Source organism: Malaclemys terrapin, chromosome 14, assembly GCF_027887155.1.
Source record: "Malaclemys terrapin pileata isolate rMalTer1 chromosome 14, rMalTer1.hap1, whole genome shotgun sequence".
NCBI classification, from domain to species: Eukaryota; Metazoa; Chordata; order Testudines; family Emydidae; genus Malaclemys; species Malaclemys terrapin.
In genome coordinates, this window is record NC_071518.1 from 41,244,197 (window position 1) to 41,264,156 (window position 19,960).

Genomic DNA, 19,960 nt, shown 5'->3' on the forward strand with positions numbered 1-19,960 from the left:
TTAATTATTTACTGAGTACTAGCAAGGAACCTTGCATTGCACAAGGCATAAATATCGGAGATAGTCCCTCTCCCAGAAAGTCTACAACCTAGAAGGCTGACACAAAGAAGAAAAGACTGCTAGGAGACCAGAGGAGGGAATGATTAATGGGGTTTTTAATCTATAGTTTTCATTTTTTCAATTTTAAAAATATCCTGTTTATATTTAAGAAGGATCATAACCTATTGGTATTTCAGTGACAGTTAATTCTAAGAAGTAAAGGACTTGAATCAATGCAGATGAAAACTGTAGCTAGAGTGGTATCTCCGCATGTAAATAAGTCAGACAAGAGAAGAGAATACTTCAATTACAACCTCAGCAATTGAGTCTCTAGGTAACTGAAGTGTCATTGACTGGAGGATTTCACTGTAAGTGAATTGAATGGGAGAGTCTCTGTTTAAGCACAGGTGATGCAAGTTGTAATTCTGGATGGCAGGAATCAAGAGTTCAAGGGACACCATCATAGGATCTAACCACATCAGCCACACCATCCGGGGCTCGTTCACCTGCACATCTACCAACGTGATATACACCATCATGTGCCAGCAATGCCCCTCTGCCATGTACCTTGGCCAAACTGGACACTCTCTACACAAAAGAATAAATGGACACAAATCAGACCTCAAGAATTGCAACATTCAAAAACCAGTAGGAGAGCATGTCAATCTGGACACTCAATAACAGACTTAAAAGTGGCCATTCTTCAACAAAAAAACTTCAAAAACAGACTTCAACGAAAAGCAACAGAGGGTCCTGTGGCACCTTTGAGACTAACAGAAGTACTGGGAGCATAAGCTTTCGTGGGTAAGAACCTCACTTCTTCAGATGCAAGTGAAGAAGTGAGGTTCTTATCCATGAAAGCTTATGCTCCCAATACTTCTGTTAGTCTCAAAGGTGCCACAGGACCCTCTGTTGCTTTTTACAGATTCAGACTAACACGGCTACCCCTCTGATACTAGACTTCAACGAGAAACTGACGAACTGGAATTAATTTGCAAACTGGACATGATCAAATTAGTCCTGAATAAAGACTGGGAGTGGATGGGTCACTACAAAAAGTAATTTTCCCTCTGCTGATACTCACACCTTCTTGTCAATGGGCAATGTCCACCTTGATTGCATTGGCCTCGTTAGCACTAAAAAAGTAATTTTCCTCTTTGTAGATATTCACCCCTTCTTGTCAACTGTTGAGAATAGGCCGCTTCTACCTTAATTGAATTGGCCTTGTTAGCACTGATCCCCCCCCCCACTTGATAAGGCAACTCCCATCTTTTCATGTGCTGTAATATATACACTGCTTACTGTATTTTTCACTCCATGCATCTGATGAAGTGGGTTTTAGCCCACGAAAGCTTATGCCTAAATAAATTTGCTAGTCTCTAAGGTGCCACAAGGATGCTTCATTGTTTTTGACATGGCTACCACTCTGAAACTTGCTAAGTGAGTTTGTAAAGAACATTGGCCATGCTTACTAGAAGTACTTGGACTGCTTAAGCTCTTTCCAATGTGTTAGAAGTCATTAAACGAATCTGCTGTGCATTAATATTGACATAAAAACATGCTGATTTGAGACAGAACATAATAAGGGACTCCTGGTTGATCAAAGGGAAGTCTTAGCATCTTAATGTCTTGGAATCATTTCCTGGATAAGTCAGATGAAATACATTTCTGGGCAAGGACTGCCTGGTTTATGGGGGGAGGGGCTTATGGCATCCATTGAAAGGACCAAGGTCTCTTTGTTTTTAATATTTTGCTGGTAGTTAAGTTATCACCCTGAAAAGCACAATCTGGAGTGTCTCACTGTGGTTTTGAAATGCAATTCATATATAAAAACAAGGTGAACAGTTGGAGCATGGCACACACTGAGTGTTATCGATAGGAACCCATGGACTGCTGAGGAAATTGCTGGAGTTTTTGCTCATTAAGGATAAGTAGCTCCAATTAAGGGCCATTAGTCAGTGAGAGCTTTGCCACTGACTTCAATGGGAGAAGGACTGGAGCTTGCAGTTATGTCTGCACTGCAGTTGAGAGTGAGCCTCATAGCCAGATAGACAGACTCCCACTAGGAGGGCTTGAGCTAGTGCACTTAGAAATAGCAGCGGGGATGTTGTGACAACTCGCGCTCTCAAGCCCCCAGGCCTCAGCTCAGGACAGCCCAAGTCTGCACCGGAGCCACAACATCCATATTGCTATTTATAGCACACTAGCTGAAGGCTCACTAGCTCAACTCTGGCTCCCCGGGCTGGGAGGTTCGTTCCCAGCTGCAGTGTAGCTCTATCCCAAGAGGCTGAGTGAGGAATCTTGGGCTGTTGGCTGTGGGAAAGCAGCACTGGCCATTCTGAGCCCCAATGGTAATACACTGGGATCGCCACGTGCAGTATGATCTGCATTCCACTTACCATGGCTGGATCCCATGAACCCCTATGACTGGTGAAAGCTGTCTCGGGCTCCCCAATAACTGCTCTTTAATGTGATGGAGGGAGTTGAATTCCGATGACTAGGCATCAGCTAAAACAGCGGTTCTCAGTCGGGGAGCTGTGGCCCCCTGGGGGTCCATGAGCTCTTTTCAGGGGGGCCGTGGAGCCCCGCGGCTGAGCCCCAGCATTGAAGTTGGAAGCAGCGCAGGGCTGAAGCTGGCAGCCCACCCCCATCCCAGCTGGGAGCAGCATGGGGCTAAGCTGGTGGCCCCCACACCCCAGCTGGGAGCAGCCCCTCAAGCCCCCAAAGCCAAGAGCAGTGTGTGGCTGAAGCTGGCAAACCTCCCCCGCAAGCCAGGAGCCCCAGCACCCCCCCGAAGCTGAGAGCCGCACTGGGAGACCCCCCCCTCGCCCATACACAGCCCCAGCTACTCCTGCACCCTCAGCTATCCCCCTGCCGACACACAGCCCCTAGATACGCCCTGCCTGCACCCAGCCCCTAACTACTTCCTCCCAGCGCCCTGAGCTACCTCCTCCCAGCACCCTGAGCTACCCCCCTGCCCACACACAGCCCCTAGCTACCCCCTGCCCACACACAGCCCCTAACTACCTCCTCCCAGCACCCTGAACTACCCCACTGCCCACACACAGCCCCTAGCTACCCCCTGCCCACACACAGCCCCTAACTACCTCCTCCCAGCACCCTGAACTACCCCACTGCCCACACACAGCCCCTAGATACGCCCTGCCTGCACCCAGCCCCTAACTACCTCCTCCCAGCGCCCTGAGCTACCCCCCTGCCCACACACAGCCCCTAGATACGCCCTGCCTGCACCCAGCCCCTAACTACCTCCTCCCAGCGCCCTGAGCTACCCCCCTGCCCACACACAGCCCCTAGATACAATCTGCCCGCACACAGCCCCTAACTACCTCCTCCCAGCACCCTGAGCTACCCCCCTGCCCACACACAGCCCCTAGCTACCCCCTGACCACACACAGCCCCTAACTACTTCCTCCCAGTGCCCTGAGCTACCTCCTCCCAGCACCCTGAGCTACCCCCCTGCCCACACACAGCCCCTAGCTACCCCCTGACCACACACAGCCCCTAACTACTTCCTCCCAGCGCCCTGAGCTACCTCCTCCCAGCACCCTGAGCTACCCCCCAGCCCGCACACAGCCCCTAGCTACCCCCTGCCCACACACAGCCCCTAGCTACCCCCTGACCACACACAGCCCCTAACTACCTCCTCCCAGCACCCTGAGCTACCCCCCTGCCCACACACAGCCCCTAGATACAATCTGCCCGCATACAGCCCCTAACTACCTCCTCCCAGCGCCCTGAGCTACCCCCCTGCCCACACACAGCCCCTAGATACGCCCTGACCACACACAGCCCCTAACTACCTCCTCCCAGCACCCTGAACTACCCCCCTGCCCACACACAGCCCCTAGCTACCCCCTGCCCGCACACAGCCCCTAACTACCTCCTCCCAGCGCCCTGAGCTACCCCCCTGCCCACACACAGCCCCTAGCTACCCCCTGCCCGCACACAGCCCCAAACTACCTCCTCCCTACACCCTGAGCTACCTCCTCCCAGCGCCCTGAGCTACCCCCCTGCCCGCACACAGCCCCTAGATACGCCCTGACCACACACAGCCCCTAACTACCTCCTCCCAGCACCCTGAGCTACCCCCCTGCCCACACACAGCCCCTAGCTACCCCCTGACCACACACAGCCCCTAACTACTTCCTCCCAGTGCCCTGAGCTACCTCCTCCCAGCACCCTGAGCTACCCCCCTGCCCACACACAGCCCCTAGCTACCCCCTGACCACACACAGCCCCTAACTACTTCCTCCCAGCGCCCTGAGCTACCTCCTCCCAGCACCCTGAGCTACCCCCCAGCCCGCACACAGCCCCTAGCTACCCCCTGCCCACACACAGCCCCTAGCTACCCCCTGACCACACACAGCCCCTAACTACCTCCTCCCAGCACCCTGAGCTACCCCCCTGCCCACACACAGCCCCTAGATACAATCTGCCCGCATACAGCCCCTAACTACCTCCTCCCAGCGCCCTGAGCTACCCCCCTGCCCACACACAGCCCCTAGATACGCCCTGACCACACACAGCCCCTAACTACCTCCTCCCAGCACCCTGAACTACCCCCCTGCCCACACACAGCCCCTAGCTACCCCCTGCCCGCACACAGCCCCTAACTACCTCCTCCCAGCGCCCTGAGCTACCCCCCTGCCCACACACAGCCCCTAGCTACCCCCTGCCCGCACACAGCCCCAAACTACCTCCTCCCTACACCCTGAGCTACCTCCTCCCAGCGCCCTGAGCTACCCCCCTGCCCGCACACAGCCCCTAGATACGCCCTGACCACACACAGCCCCTAACTACCTCCTCCCAGCACCCTGAACTACCCCCCTGCCCACACACAGCCCCTAGATACACCCTGCCCGCACACAGCCCCTAACTACCTCCTCCCAACGCCCTGAGCTACCCCCCTGCCCACACACAGCCCCTAACTACCTCCTCCCAGCACCCTGAACTACCCCCCTGCCCACACACAGCCCCTAGATACACCCTGCCCGCACACAGCCCCTAACTACCTCCTCCCAACGCCCTGAGCTACCCCCCAGCCCGCACACAGCCCCTAGATACGCCCTGCCTGCACACAGCCCCTAACTACCTCCTCCCTACACCCTGAGCTACCTCCTCCCAGCGCCCTGAGCTACCTCCCTGCCCGCACACAGCCCCTAACTACCTCCTCCCTACACCCTGAGTAACCCCCCTGCCCGCACACAGCCCCTAGATACACCCTGCCCGCACACAGCCCCTAACTACCTCCTCCCAACGCCCTGAGCTACCCCCCTGCCCACACACAGCCCCTAACTACCTCCTCCCTACACCCTGAGCTACCTCCTCCCAGCGCCCTGAGCTACCCCCCAGCCCACACACAGCCCCTAACTACTCCCTGCCCACACACAGCCCCTAGCTACCTCCTCCATACACCCTGAGCTACCCCCCTGCCCGCACACAGCCCCTAGATACGCCCTGCCCGCACACAGCCCCTAATTACCTCCTCCCAGCGCCCTGAGCTACCCCCCAGCCCGCACACAGCCCCTAGATACGCCCTGCCCGCACACAGCCCCTAACTACCTCCTCCCTACACCCTGAGCTACCCCCCTGCCCACACACAGCCCCTAACTACCTCTTCCCAGCGCCCTGAGCTACCCCCCTGCCCGCACACAGCCCCTAGATATGCCCTGCCTGCACCCAGCCCCTAACTACCTCCTCCCTACACCCTGAGCTACCTCCTCCCAGCGCCCTGAGCTACCCCCCAGCCCGCACACAGCCCCTAGATACGCCCTGCCCGCACACAGCCCCTAACTACCTCCTCCCAGCATCCTGAGCTACCCCCCTGCCCGCACACAGCTCCTAGATACGCCCTGCCCGCACACATCCCCTAACTACCTCCTCCCAGCGTCCTGAGCTACCCCCCTGCCCGCACACAGCCCCTAGATACGCCCTGCCCGCACACAGCCCCTAACTACCTCCTCCCAGCGTCCTGAGCTACCCCCCTGCCCACACACAGCCCCTAGCTACCCCCTGCCCGCACACATCCCCTAACTACCTCCTCCCTACACCCTGAGCTACCCCCCTGCCCGCACACAGCCCCTAGATACACCCTGCCCGCACACAGCCCCTAACTACCTCCTCCCTACACCCTGAGCTACCTCCTCCCAGCGCCCTGAGCTACCTCCTCCCTGCACCGTGAGCTACCCCCCTGCCCGCACACAGCCCCTAGATACCCCCTGCCCACACACAGCCCCTAACTACCTCCTTCCTACACCCTGAGCTACCTCCTCCCAGCGCCCTGAGCTACCCCCCTGCCCACACACAGCCCCTAACTACCTCCTCCCAGCACCCTGAACTACCCCCCTGCCCACACACAGCCCCTAGATACACCCTGCCCGCACACAGCCCCTAACTACCTCCTCCCAACGCCCTGAGCTACCCCCCTGCCCACACACAGCCCCTAGCTAGCCCCTGCCCGCACACAGCCCCTAACTACCTCCTCCCTACACCCTGAGCTACCTCCTCCCAGCGCCCTGAGCTACCCCCCTGCCCACACACAGCCCCTAGATACGCCCTGCCCGCACACAGCCCCTAACTACCTCCTCCCAGCGCCCTGAGCTACCCCCCTGCCCGCACACAGCCCCTAACTACCTCCTCCCAGCACCCTGAGCTACCCCCCTGCCCGCACACAGCCCCTAGATACGCCCTGCCTGCACACAGCCCCTAACTACCTCCTCCCAGCGCCCTGAGCTACCCCCCTGCCCGCACACAGCCCCTAACTACCTCCTCCCTACACCCTGAGTTACCCCCCTGCCCGCACACAGCCCCTAACTACCTCCTCCCTACACCCTGAGCTACCTCCTCCCAGCGCCCTGAGCTACCCCCCAGCCCACACACAGCCCCTAACTACTCCCTGCCCACACACAGCCCCTAACTACCTCCTCCCAGCGCCCTGAGCTACCCCCCAGCCCACACACAGCCCCTAACTACTCCCTGCCCACACACAGCCCCTAACTACCTCCTCCCAACGCCCTGAGCTACCTCCTCCCAGCGCCCTGAGCTACCCCCCAGCCCGCACACAGCCCCAAGATACGCCCTGACCACACACAGCCCCTAACTACCTCCTCCCAGCGCCCTGAGCTACCCCCCTGCCCGCACACAGCCCCTAACTACCTCCTCCCTACACCCTGAATTACCCCCCTGCCCGCACACAGCCCCTAACTACCTCCTCCCTGCACCGTGAGCTACCCCCCTGCCCGCACACAGCCCCTAGATACCCCCTGCCCACACACAGCCCCTAACTACCTCCTCCCTACACCCTGAGCTACCTCCTCCCAGTGCCCTGAGCTACCCCCCTGCCCGCACACAGGCCCTAACTACCTCCTCCCTACACCCTGAGCTGAAAGATGATCCCTCACTCTCACAAATCTTGGGAGACAGACCTGTCCTCGCTTACAGACAGCCCCCCCAACCTGAAGCAAATACTCACCAGCAACCGCACACCATACAACATAAACCCAGGAACCTATCCTTGCAACAAAGCCCAATGCCAACTCTGTCCACATATCTATTCAAGTGATACCATCATAGGACCTAATCACATCAGCCACACCATCAGGGGCTCGTTCACCTGCACATCTACCAATGTGATATATGCCATCATGTGCCAGCAATGCCCCTCTGCCATATACATTGGCCAAACCGGACAGTGTCTACACAAAAGAATTAATGGACACAAATCTGACATCAGGAATCATAACATTCAAAAACCAGTGGGAGAACACTTCAACCTCTCTAACCACTCAGTGACAGACTTGAAGGTTGCAATTTTGCAACAAAAAAACTTCAAAAACAGACTCCAAAGAGAGACTGCTGAACTTCAATTAATATGCAAATTCCGACGGCCGTGTCTCCATTGATTTATTTCCTGCCACTGCCTCGCCAAGAGTAATAGTCTTCTTCTTTCATCTGGCTTGGGTAGATAGCAATAGCTACAAATTTATATCTAGATTTGATAGCTCCCACATTGCCAAAGCAGTGAACTGGTGAATGTCCTCAGGCTCCTGGCAAAAGAACAAAGAGGACAGTCAGATATGATGTGCCTGGTTTGTGTCTGGTGACCACAGTCGCATACAGGTGTTTGCCTCATTTTCCATTTAAAGAGGGTTTGTCCACATCTCCCATAAGATGTCCCGATGTGATTCGATCTGCACCAGCCTGTCCGATATAAATCAAAACCCGCTGATTCCTCGGCAGGGTCAATGACAAGTTGGTTGTTTTGAGCAGCCGTGGCTCTCCATTGAGTGTCAGCGTTGAAGTTGACTATAAGGGTCTTGATGCGGTTCCATAGAGGGTTGGGTGCAATCCCATCATGCAATGGGATCCTCACATTTGCATTTGCGTGTTTGAGAAAGCAAGATGTCTGGGAAGCTCTTCTAATCTATGGAGGATGGATGTGCAATAGGGCCGGGAGCCAGGCAACCGAAGTCAATTTGAGCGTCCCTGGCACTATGCACGTGGTGTTACTGAATTGAGTATCAAGGAGTTTAGTGTGACTGCTGTGAGACCACACTGGCACATAGTATTCAGCTGCAGAATATACCAAGGCAATTGTTGCAGTTCATAAGGTCCTTGGACTGAAGCCCCATGATGTTCCAGGCATTTACTGATAAGCACGACATGAGATCTGACCTTATCGTGGGTGTTCTCAATGTGTTGTTGAAAGGTCAAACTCCAGTCCAGTGTAACGCCAAGATACTTCGGGTTAGCCTCCTGGCTGATGCTCTCACCGCTGAACTGCACATAAGGTTTGGTATTAGTTATTTTATTGTTGAGATGGAAAGTGGTTACCGTGGGTTTTTTTGGATTAGGCCTAAGTTTCCAGCACTGGAAATAATCAGTCATTATGCTAAGATCTCAGATTAGGGTGCAGCTGCTGGTATGGAGGCTTGTATGCTGAACAGTTAGGGCATGTCTCTGCATACATGAATTTCCTCAACTCCATTGCTGGCATATCCACAATGTATAGATTAAAAGTATCAGGGCTAGGATGAAGCCCTGAGGGATGCCCCAGTTAAGAGTTCTTGGTCTACTGATCTGGCCATTACAGTGTACCTTAAAGCGGTGGTCCCCGGTCATCGCTGCCAAGAGACAGATCATTCGCTGGCAGTGAATGACACGGGAGATCTTGAGGAGGAGGCCCTGTCTCCAGACAGTGTCGTATGCCGAGGACAAATTGTTAGGAGTATTAGTGCCAATGTAGGATCTAGGCCTGTAAGTTTTGCCTGAGAGAGTATTTTGAGTTCTGCTTGCCTGTTTGGTTTTGGATATATATACATTTTTACTAATACGTGTGAACAAAGGGATTTTACTAAAACCAAAGAGATACTGTAAATGTTGCTTTTGCCTAAACCAGATGGGTTTGTTAGTATAATGGAAATAGATAAGAGCAGTTAAAGTGTTACTGGGCATGCTGGGAATGTAATATATGAGCGCACACTTGAAGACTGCCTCAAGTCCTTATCTCAAGGCAAGGTCAAGCAACCAGTTGGGAGGGGCAAAGGGAGTTGGGGGGCGGGGGGGAAGTAAAACACTAAAAGACCAGAGAAATGCTTGCCCCTGACTGAAGTACAACCTTACTCCTTATCTCTCCCATGGGGTACAAAAGGGGTGGGAAGGAAGACCCTAGCTGGATGACCCCCAAAACGGAATATGACAGTAAGTTGTAAGAGGTGGGACTGTGGGCATGCATTTCAGGTATAATTATGCCTGCTGAGGAGGGGGAAGTGGGAACACTGGGAAACAGGGCTCTGCGGCGTCGAGTTATGGTATACATATGCCTGCTGGAAATTAACCCCAATAAACTTTACATTGCTTGCACTTCGGACTTCTGGTCTGCGTTCCGTCTGCGTGACAAGAACCAGGGGAGAGGGTGAAGGGAAAACCCTCTAACACAGATCAACAAGGGTGATGCCTGTCTTCAACTTACGTTGGAGGATAATTGAGCAATGTTGGTTATGCAGGAAGTGACTCAAAATGGTTCTTGTTGTGGCCAGTGGAATACCTGTGCTGTTACAGGTCACAAAACACAGGTCAGGGCTGTGATCCATTGTACGCCTCGCAGACCCAAAAGATCTGGATTGCTTCGGACCATAGAACAGGTGGAGGTCTTCGAGGGAGACCTATTCTGTGATCTGTTCCCCGGTTGTGTCATTTGAGCAGTATCCCCAGTCTTCATGATGGCTGTTAAAGTTGTCTATGTAGATGGCTGGATGAGGAAGGGAAGTGTAGTGGTCCATCACTCTCAAGTGGGGATGGAGGCCACTCCACCTTGCTATATTAGGCAATAATCCTCAGGCTCGGGCCTCGCCGCTGTGGCCAAGCCGTATGCAGTCTGTTGTTCTGCAGCGACCTAGCAGAGGTAAACCAGCAGGAACAGTCTGGTGCTCTCACTCCTTCAGGCAGGATGAAGCAGTGAGCAGTATTTAGCCCGCAGCCTCTTGACTGGGACGGAAAGCTATTACGAGTTCAGGCTCTGGCCTTTTGGGACGGGGCAGAGCAGGGAGCAGGGTTTAGTCTCAGCTGTAGGCTAAGGCAGCCAGCAAACACACAGTCTAGGTTCTGGCAGGGGTGAGCGCCCTAACAGTCTAGGGGCTCAGGTAGGGGTGAGCACCAACAGTCTAGCGTCCTAGCTTGGCAGACACTAGACTTACACAGGCTTTCTGCCAATGTTCTCTAATTTTTTCCATATATGTGCGGAATGAATTTTGTTATGTGCACCATATCAAGGTAACGTGCGGCTGTGTGCCACCAATAGAAACAAAAAACCTAGATATAATATATATTTTTAAAAGTTACCATAGGGATAATTACTCCAGCCAGGACAGGTTAGGCATTTTAGAACTCACTATTCAAGGAATTAAATTTAAGCATAAGAGGGAAATAAAAATTATGAAATGCATAGCCCAGTCAAAAAACTAAAATAACACATTTTGAAAGAATAAGATTACAGGGAATATATGTGAATTGCAGGAAGTATCAAGAAGTAACAACAACCAACAATAATACAAGTATGTATTGGGAGGCGAGTGTGAAAGACAGAGTGTGTGTTTGTGAGACTGAGGCACACAGTGTGTGTGTGAGAGAGAGAGAGAGAGAGAGAGAGAGAGACACAGTGTGTGTGTGTGTGAGAGAGAGAGAGAGACACACACACACGCACAGTGTGTGTGAGAGAGTGACACCGTGTGTGTGTGAGGGAGAGAGAGAGAGAGACACACACACACTGTGTGTGTGTGAGGGAGAGACACACACGCTGCCCCTTTAAGTAGCTCGGCATTCACCAGTCTGAGGCCTGAGACACAGCAGCAGCGTCAGCAAACTCTGTCCCATGTCCCACTCCTGAGCCCTGTCGTGTTCCCCGCCCCGCTCTGCAGAGATGGGGTACATGGGTGGGGGGAGGGGGACTCCCTGACATCAGCATCTCCCCTCCCCCTGACTCTGCACAGGAAGCAGGAGGCTCCCGGGAGCCGCTGGCCAGGGGCTCCAAGGCAGAGGGCAGGAGCAGCGCGGCAGTGGGGGGAGGGGCACCTAAAGTGCGCAGCACTTGATAGACTGCTGGGTGTCCGCGCAGCTGCTGTGTGCCCAGGGCCAGGGGTCGGCTCCCAGGGTCGGCACTTGGGGTCCATGCTCACTGCTGCACAGCAGGGGTTAGGAGTAAGTGTCCTGGGCCAGCACCCGCCGAAGCCTGCTGCTGCGCAACCGGGACTGGAGGTCGGCGTCCAGGGCCAGCATCTGCCAGAGCCTGGGGTTGGTGTCTGCTGCTGCATGCCCAGAGCTGGGCATCTGCACCGGGGCTGGCGCTGGGGCTGGGGATCGGTGCCTCTGGCCAGCACCCACCAGAACCCAGGGTCCACATCCAGGAGCAGTGCCCAGCGTCAGCAGCCAGGGCTGGGGGTTGGAGCGCATGGCCAGGGGTTGGCTGCCGCCGGGGTTTGGGGCTGCACTTGGGGTCCATTGTGATGAGCATACACGTGTTAGTGTACCTAGAACCATTGAGCCAGGGCACTAGGACTGTGCTTCGTTGACAATAAACCCGGCCAAGTGCCTTTGCTACTGAACCGAGTCTGTGGTCTTCTTGGGCAGTTCGACTGGAGTCTGCTGTACTGGCTACCAGGCCAGAGCCGGTGCAGCACACAGAGAGAACACACTCAGCCAACAACTGACACCAGCTCCTACCCATACCTTCCATAGTGGGAGAAGGACTTAGCTACCATTCTCCTGTATCTTTAACTACAGGGCTGCAACAAGATTTTTTCCTTTAAATCTGTCAGGCTTTGTGCATGGTATTTCCATGGAGCACAGCCAACAGCATGCCCTAAAACTCTGCAACCTACCATGGACAAGGGTTGGAGGCTCAGACAGACACTTTTTCCATCACACAGCAAGTAACAGTAAAAAGCTGGTGTGCTCTAAACATCCCCCCAGTCTGCAGGACATGCTGCAATGTGCAAGTTATCTGATTATTGCTATGCTACATTAACACACCCTTCGGCAAGTAAGGTGAAGCACATGAAGACCAACCAAAGCCCCCTTTACCTCTGAAGGCTGGTTCTGTAGCGGGCCTCTCTATTGCCAATGTTGCGAACCAGCAGAGTTTTCTGAGTGCTGTACTTGACGGGGCAGGTGGAGAAGTTCAGCTGGTCAGGGAAGTCCAGTATTGCCCGAGCCCCTATAGCTCGGATAGGCACAATAAACTTTTCTCTTTCCGTGATGCAGGTTACCTGGTGGATGTAATCCTACAGGGAAATAACACACACATCAGTCTGGTAAACTCAGGCATCGTTCCCACAAGAGAGCGAGCAACAGAAGGAATCCAACTAGCTTCATGGACAACAGAATCCACAGTTACCAGAAGGGAACATTAAGGCATTTCGGGTTCCGTGGCCTTCACTCTTTGTATCATGGTTTAACAATTTTTCTACAGTGTATTCTTCCAAAACTGGAGACAAGAATCGCTCCCAGTATTTCAGGTGTTAGCAAAATAGCACTATTCCCTACTACTATGATTTATTATCAATCGCCTTTATAGAGACACGTTCAAAAACGGTACCAATTTTTCTGCAATGGTAACGTAGTGAAAGTACATATATTGAAAACAAGCAACTGCAAGCATGTTCTTCACCTAATCCTAATTGCCTTTTTGATACAGTTAATATGGTAAGACAAGTTAATTTCACTCCCATCCTTCTCCTTGACAAAAAACCCCTAACCATCCAATCCCTTTTCTTCCCCATCCCCTGCCTCAGCTGGAATCTCGCACTCAGATTCCCCCAAACTGGACATGATAACTCTTGTTCTTCCCAACATCCTGTGTTTCTTTAACCTTCCCCAGCTCCATCGGGGCCCTCCCTTCCTTTGCTAACAGTTCCACTGTAGGGTATCTTTCATCAGAGCTGGCAGTCTGTGCCGAGACTGAGTGGCTGCTGTAACCTCATGTGTTTTGGGGCTTCCCTAGGTCAGAGGCGCTCCCAGGATACACTGTGTATCTGAGATCCTAGACCTGACGGATGGGTCTTGTGATGGGGCATGCATACCCTGCACTGGAGCGGGAAGGATTCACCCCACACTACGGGTGGCGGAAGTCCTGTGCTGGGCATGCTCCAACTGCTGCCTCAGTACAAAAGGGAGCAGCCCAGCTCATTCTGGGCTCCAGCTGAAGAGCTGCCACAGCCCTTGCCTGCAAGAGCCAGAGACCCGGAGAGCCAGATTGGAGGTCTGGAGCCCAAGGAGCCCCGGAAGACCATCCACGCTGAGGAGCTCTGGAACTACGATAGGAAGAGACCCAGGGAGGGTGAGCAAGTGGTATCTCCCAGCCGAATGAGGTCAGCGTGTTTTGGTGGGATTCCCCGCTGACCCAGTGATGGACCACACCATCACTGTTAGGGCCCCCCCTACCCAGGCCGTCACCCCCCTGCGGGTGGCCCCACCTTTCCCCACCATATTGACTCTGCCCTGTGTCCTAGGGCCACCATATTGACTCTAGCCATTAGGCTGTGCTACCCTGTGTCCAAAGGCCACCCTATTGACCTTGGCCATTAGGCCGCACTGCCCTGTGTCCAAGGTCTGCCATATTCACTTTGGCCATTAGGCCATGCTGCCCTGTGTCTGAGAGCCACCATATTGACTCTCGCCATTAGGCTGTAACCCCGGCCCCTGGGCAGTACCGTGGTCTCCCCAAGGGCAGGGAGAGTAACTGCGGTTATATCACCGCCCTGCCCTGCCCCAAACGGGGATGGCGTGTGCATACACCGCGACAGGTCTGCTGAGACTCAGACATCCAGAGATGCCAGCAACGTTAAGGTTCCTTGTTGAGGGTTTGAGACTCAGAAGATAATTGGATTTTGAGGAGAAACTGATAATGGCTGAAAGTCCAGGTTAGCGTTGGGGAGATCAGGTGATTGTCTTTGAAGGAAAGAAGGAGAAGGGAAATTGGAATACTAAAGAGCGGCAGTGCTAAGGAAGGTTATCGGTTTGTTAGAGGGAAAGAGTTCAGGTTTCATCTGAGTCCCATTTTCTCTAACCCATGCTCCCATCTACAATCACACCATTATGGAAGCCTCTGATTAACAGTTTAAAAACAAAATGGTCTGACATTATGCATTTAAAATGTTGACATTCCATTATGTAATATAATATGACAGAATGTTCTAATGGCTTTCAATTCCAGTTTGCAAATGAGTCAAACATTCCAAACAATACACTTTATTTCACTGCACCCAAACATTCAGGAAGACTCAATGGCTAAGCAATTGTGATAAAAATATCTGATACTCCTATTTCGATACACTGTGAAAGGGAATAATTCCAGGCACTGGATTATAGGGCTCACAAGTGAGACCTCAGAGTTTGCTAGAAATTACCAGAGCCTGTTCTGTTCATTACAGCAGCTGAATAGCAAAACCAGCATACAGAAGTAGTTGTGCTGAGATGTTAAGCCCAGTTACCAGGGTATCCCAAGGGCATGCGTCTGACGAAGTGGGTATTCACCCACGAGAGCTTATGCTCCAATACATTGGTTAGTCTATAAGGTGCCACAGGACTCTTTGTCACTTTTTAAGGGTATCCCAGTCATTCCAATTGGGTTGGATCAGGTCTTTAGCAAGGTTGGCAGCTCTCATTTCTTTGTATACACAGATGCATGTTCCTGATAATGTAGCCATGTGTATATTTTATCATCCTGTAAAGATCAGCCAGTCTCCAATGAAACACCAAACAAGGTGAGCACAATAATTCTGGTGTTGAGTTGGGGGGATGGGGACGATTTGAGGTTTTATTAGTTCAAAAGTGGGATGAATTGGACAAGCCAATGAAGAGAACAGTGAGAGCCAACCCTGCTGCAAATCAGAGATGCTCAGTCTTCTCCCAGATTGCTCTGTCAACACATGCCAATCACAGCACACCAAACTGTGGGACTCTGAGGCCTTGGCTTTTTCAGAACAGAGCTGGACAATCCGGCCCAGCTGAATGGTGGTTTGGAGACCTGGACAAACACAGCTGGGACCAGACTCAAACCAGCAAAATCATTCTACTATAAACCAAACAGATTTTAGCTTAGCCTCCAGAGGTAAAGACTTTGTGTACTGAGGTAAAATCTTGTCCAACTAAAACCAATGGCACAACTGGCAACTGGCCCTACCTCCCAACCATCTTCTGTTCTTAACCTGAAGAAGTCTGTGATATGAGGAATGAAAACCAACATTGCTCTAAGAAACAATAGTCTAAATTGATAGACAAGCCTGCATCTTATTAATAATTCTGCCATTACCTAGCATTTCTATAGCACTTTTCATCAGGAGATCTCAAAGGACTTTAAAAAGGAGATCAGTATCATTATACTAACTTTACAGCTGGGGAAACTAAGGAACAGAGAAGGGAAGTGACTTGTCCAAGATTTCTCAGCAGGCCAATGGCAGAGCTAAGACAAGAACCCACATCTCAAATTGAGGTTAGTGCAGTGCTTTATCCACTAGGCCACACTACCTACTCATTTACCATCGTGGTGCTCTTTCATGGGTACTTAGAACTATCAGTGAAAACGGTCTCCTTGCTACTACTTCTGTTAAACAAATAAATGGCCCCAGGGTTTTAACTTAGACACATTTCTAATGCAGCAACAATCCTTCCTAACACTGTATTACCCAGTACATGGAATCACCTGAATGACACATTTCTTCTTAACAGTGCTGTTTTTTCCAGGTCCTGTCTAGTGTAAGATAAACCCAGCCACACAGACACATGAACAAGTTTAGAAATATTTTATTACCAGAGCTGCAGCAGCTAATAGTTTGTGCATTTTCATGGCTCTCAAGCCACATGGACTGCCAGCCCAGATGGGATTCTCAGGTTACAACAAAAGACACTGTTACATTCAGCATCAGAAAATTATTTTTTAAAAACAAATTTCAAATATTCAAGCTGCAAATTTCAGGGGGATTTACTCTCTCCAGACATGGAAAGATAAACCAACATTACATTAGCTGTGATGCTGTTCTGCACATTCACCTGCACCAAACCTGAATAGTTTGGCACTTAATCTGCAGTCTAACCTTCTAATAAAAAGAAATGCTAAGGGTAGCCAGTGTGAATTCACTGCACCTGTTAGCTGGGTACTTGGCATTCCTGACTATTTATATCCTCAGGAAGCTGTATTAGCAAATGACAGGAAAATGTACATCGTATTATCATGTTGGCCATGCTGATATAACCAGGGCGTTGTAAACCCAACTGGAAGGTGAATGCCTTAGGAAGCTTAGGAGTGTTGCAAATTACATATCTGGTCTCTCTCCCTCCATGTGTAAGGTGGGCAGAGGAGGATACAGAGAGTTCAGATCAACAGGAGGACAAAGAAAAAAAATATTCCTATAGTTCAGGGCATTTGAGAGGAAAGGGGCACTAAGAAAAAATCATTGTCAAAGTCAGTGCAGGATAAAGGACTGAATAAATGGACCAAAATAATAAAGGGCCAAATTCTGCTTGCCCCGCTCAAGTGTGTGAACCCACTGAAGCCAATGGAGGTCATCATGGTTCAGATTCTGCCACCTTTATTCCGGTGGGTAGTATTGGGACTACTGACACTGACCTAAATGGGACCCTTTGCAAAGTAAAAGACTGTTCAATGTAAATAAGGGTATCAGAAGCAGGCCTCATGTGATTGAGGTGAGCAGGATCTGGCCTCATAAAAATGAGGTTAAGGTTGTTCTTGTTGAGGAGCTAGGCAGTGTTTTGGTTTTGAAGGTCAAGCCTAAGAACAGGCATTGGATTGGAAACGATACCAGTCTCACTTAGGTAACTCCATTGACTTCTATGGACTTGTCTACATGGGGAAAAAGCCTGGAGCAGCTAGCATGCATTAGCTACTACAGTAGCTCAGAGATATGGACACCTCGGGAATGGAGGTTGTCCATAACTCTGAAATGGTCCGTAACCAGTGGTGAGCTGGAGCCGGTTCGCACCGGTTCGCGCGAACCGGTTGTTAAATTTAGAAGCCGGTTTAGAACTGGTTGTTAAAAGGGTGGGCAATTGGGAGAGGGAGGTTTTTTTTCCTGTTGTAACACTGGCCCGCGGGCCACATCCAGCCCGCGGGACCATCTTGTCCGGCCCGCTTGAGCTCCTGGCTGGGGAGGCTCCCACGGCCCCTCCCCCGCCTTCCCACCTCTCGCAGAGCCTCAGTGTACCGTGCCGCCGGCGCCAGCACTCTGGACCACTCCTGGGCAGCTCGGCAGCTCCTGCTGCTCTGCGTGGCATGGTAAGGGGTGGGGCTGCGAGCTCCAGCGGGCTGCGCGGCATCTATACACGCTGCCCTGAGCAGCATGGTAAGGGGGCCGGGCCAGGGCTGGGAGGAGGGGTTGTATAAGGGGCAGGGAGCGATTGGAGGGGGCAGAGGCTCTGGGGAGGCGGTCAGGGGCTGGGGAACAGGGGGGATTGGGTAGGCGTGGGAGTCCCGGGGGTCTGTCAGGGTGGTGGTGGATGGGGTCGGGGCAGTCAAGGGACAGAGAGCGGGGCGAGTTGGGTAGGGAGTGAGGTCCTGGGGGGCAGTTGGGGTGGGGGGTCTCAGGAGGGGGTGGTCAGGGGACAAGGAGCAGGGGGCGTTGATGGGTTGCGGGTTCTGAGGGGGGAAGTCGGGGGCAGGACGTGGGTGGGGGTCGGAGGGGGGGGGACAGGCTGTTTTGGGAGGCACAGCTTTCCCTACCCGGCCCCCGATACGATTTTGCAACCCCGATGTGCAGAGCTGGCTTTAGGAAGTGCGGGGCCCGATTCAAACAATTTCGACGGGGCCCCAGCAGGGATGGCTAAAAAAAAACATGTAAAAAAACACGTCGGGCTTGTATGCACCGGGCGGTGCTCCGAGTCTTCGGCGGCACTTCGGCAGCGGGTCCTTCACTCACTCTGGGTCTTTGGCGGCACTGAAGGACGTGCAGCCGAAGTGCCGCCAAAGACCCGGAGCGAATGAAGGACCCGCCGCCGAAGTGCTACCGAAGACCTGGTAGGGAACCGGTTGTTAAGATTTTGGCAGCTCATCACTGTCCATAACTCTGAACAAGACGATACAGACTTCAGCCCCAGGGGAGTTGGGGCTGTAGCCATTGTGGGGGGCACCAGGATTCCCAGCTGGGGGGCTTAGGGCTTCTCTGCCTTGGGAGCACAAGGGCTCAAGGCTTTAGACTTGGGAGAAGTGATGGGGCTTGGGGCATCAGCCCTGCAGTTCCATTCCCAGCTTCAGCCTCGCCGGGGGGAGCACTGGGGCTCGGGGATTCAGCCCCACAGGGGGCTGCCGGGGCTTCAGCCCCATGGCGCCGTTCCTTTCTTAAGCCCCACGGGAGGTGCCAGGGATCGGGGCTTCAACCCCGTGGCTCCGCTCTTGGTTTCAGCCCGGGGGGAGTGGTGTGCCAGGGCTCGGGGCTTTAGTTACGGGGGCAGCGCCTGGGCTGAAACCAGTGCTCCCTGTGACGGGTTGGACCCCCCTTCTGTGTGCCACCTGATGTACTGAGCCTCCCCTGCTCAATCAGCCTGGGTTCCCTCTCCCTGCTTTGCTGGAGTAGGCGCTCTGGCCTCTTGCAGCACACACACACACCCCGCTGCAGGCACAGATTTAAGTCAGCTCTGTGTGAGAGGGTTTCCCCAGCACTCATGTGCACACCCCTTTTTGGGAGATAAACCCATAATAATATGGTCTTGCACAGTATAGAAAAGTCTGCACAGTGCAAGCTCATAAAAATCTGCCCTCTTCCTCAATGTGAAGAGAGATGTGCACAATTCTTGCCTCCCAGTTATAAATTGTACAAACTGGGTTATATTATAAACAAGAAATAAGTTTATTAACTACAAAAAGTGAATTTTAAGTGAATATAAGACAGAACAGAACAAAGCAGATTACTGAGCAAATAAAACGAAGTACGCAATCCAAACCAGACAGTCCCTACGCAAAAGAATAAATGGACACAAATCAGACGACAAGAACTACAACATTCAACCAGTTGGAGAACACTTCAATCTCCCTGGACACTCAATAACAGACTTAAAAGTGGTAATTCTTCAACAAAAAAACTTCAGAAACAGACTTCAATGAGAAACTGCAGAACTGGAATTAATTTGCAACTGGACACCATCAAATTAGGCCTGAATAAAGACTGGGAATGGATGGGTCACTACAAAAACTAATTCCCCCCTACTATTACTCACACCTTCTTGTCAACTGTTTGAAATGGGCCACCCTGATTACATTGGCCTCATTACCACTACAAAACTGATTTTTCCTCCCTTGGTATTCTACTGTTGAGAATAGCCCACTTCCACCTTAATTGAATTGGCTCGTTAGAACTGACCCCCCACTTGGTAAGGCAACTCCCATCTTTTCACGTAC

The 19,960-nt window shown here is 52.4% G+C and overlaps 1 protein-coding gene across 1 annotated transcript in view; it reads right to left on the reverse strand.

The window, feature by feature from the left end:
• HYDIN (HYDIN axonemal central pair apparatus protein) overlaps positions 1-19,960 on the reverse strand; it is a 376,996-nt gene that overhangs the window by 333,540 nt on the left and 23,496 nt on the right. Inside the window, exon 5 of the mRNA XM_054049428.1 lies at positions 12,637-12,836. Coding sequence (XP_053905403.1) covers positions 12,637-12,836 — 200 coding nt within the window. The remainder of the gene's footprint in view (positions 1-12,636; positions 12,837-19,960) is intronic.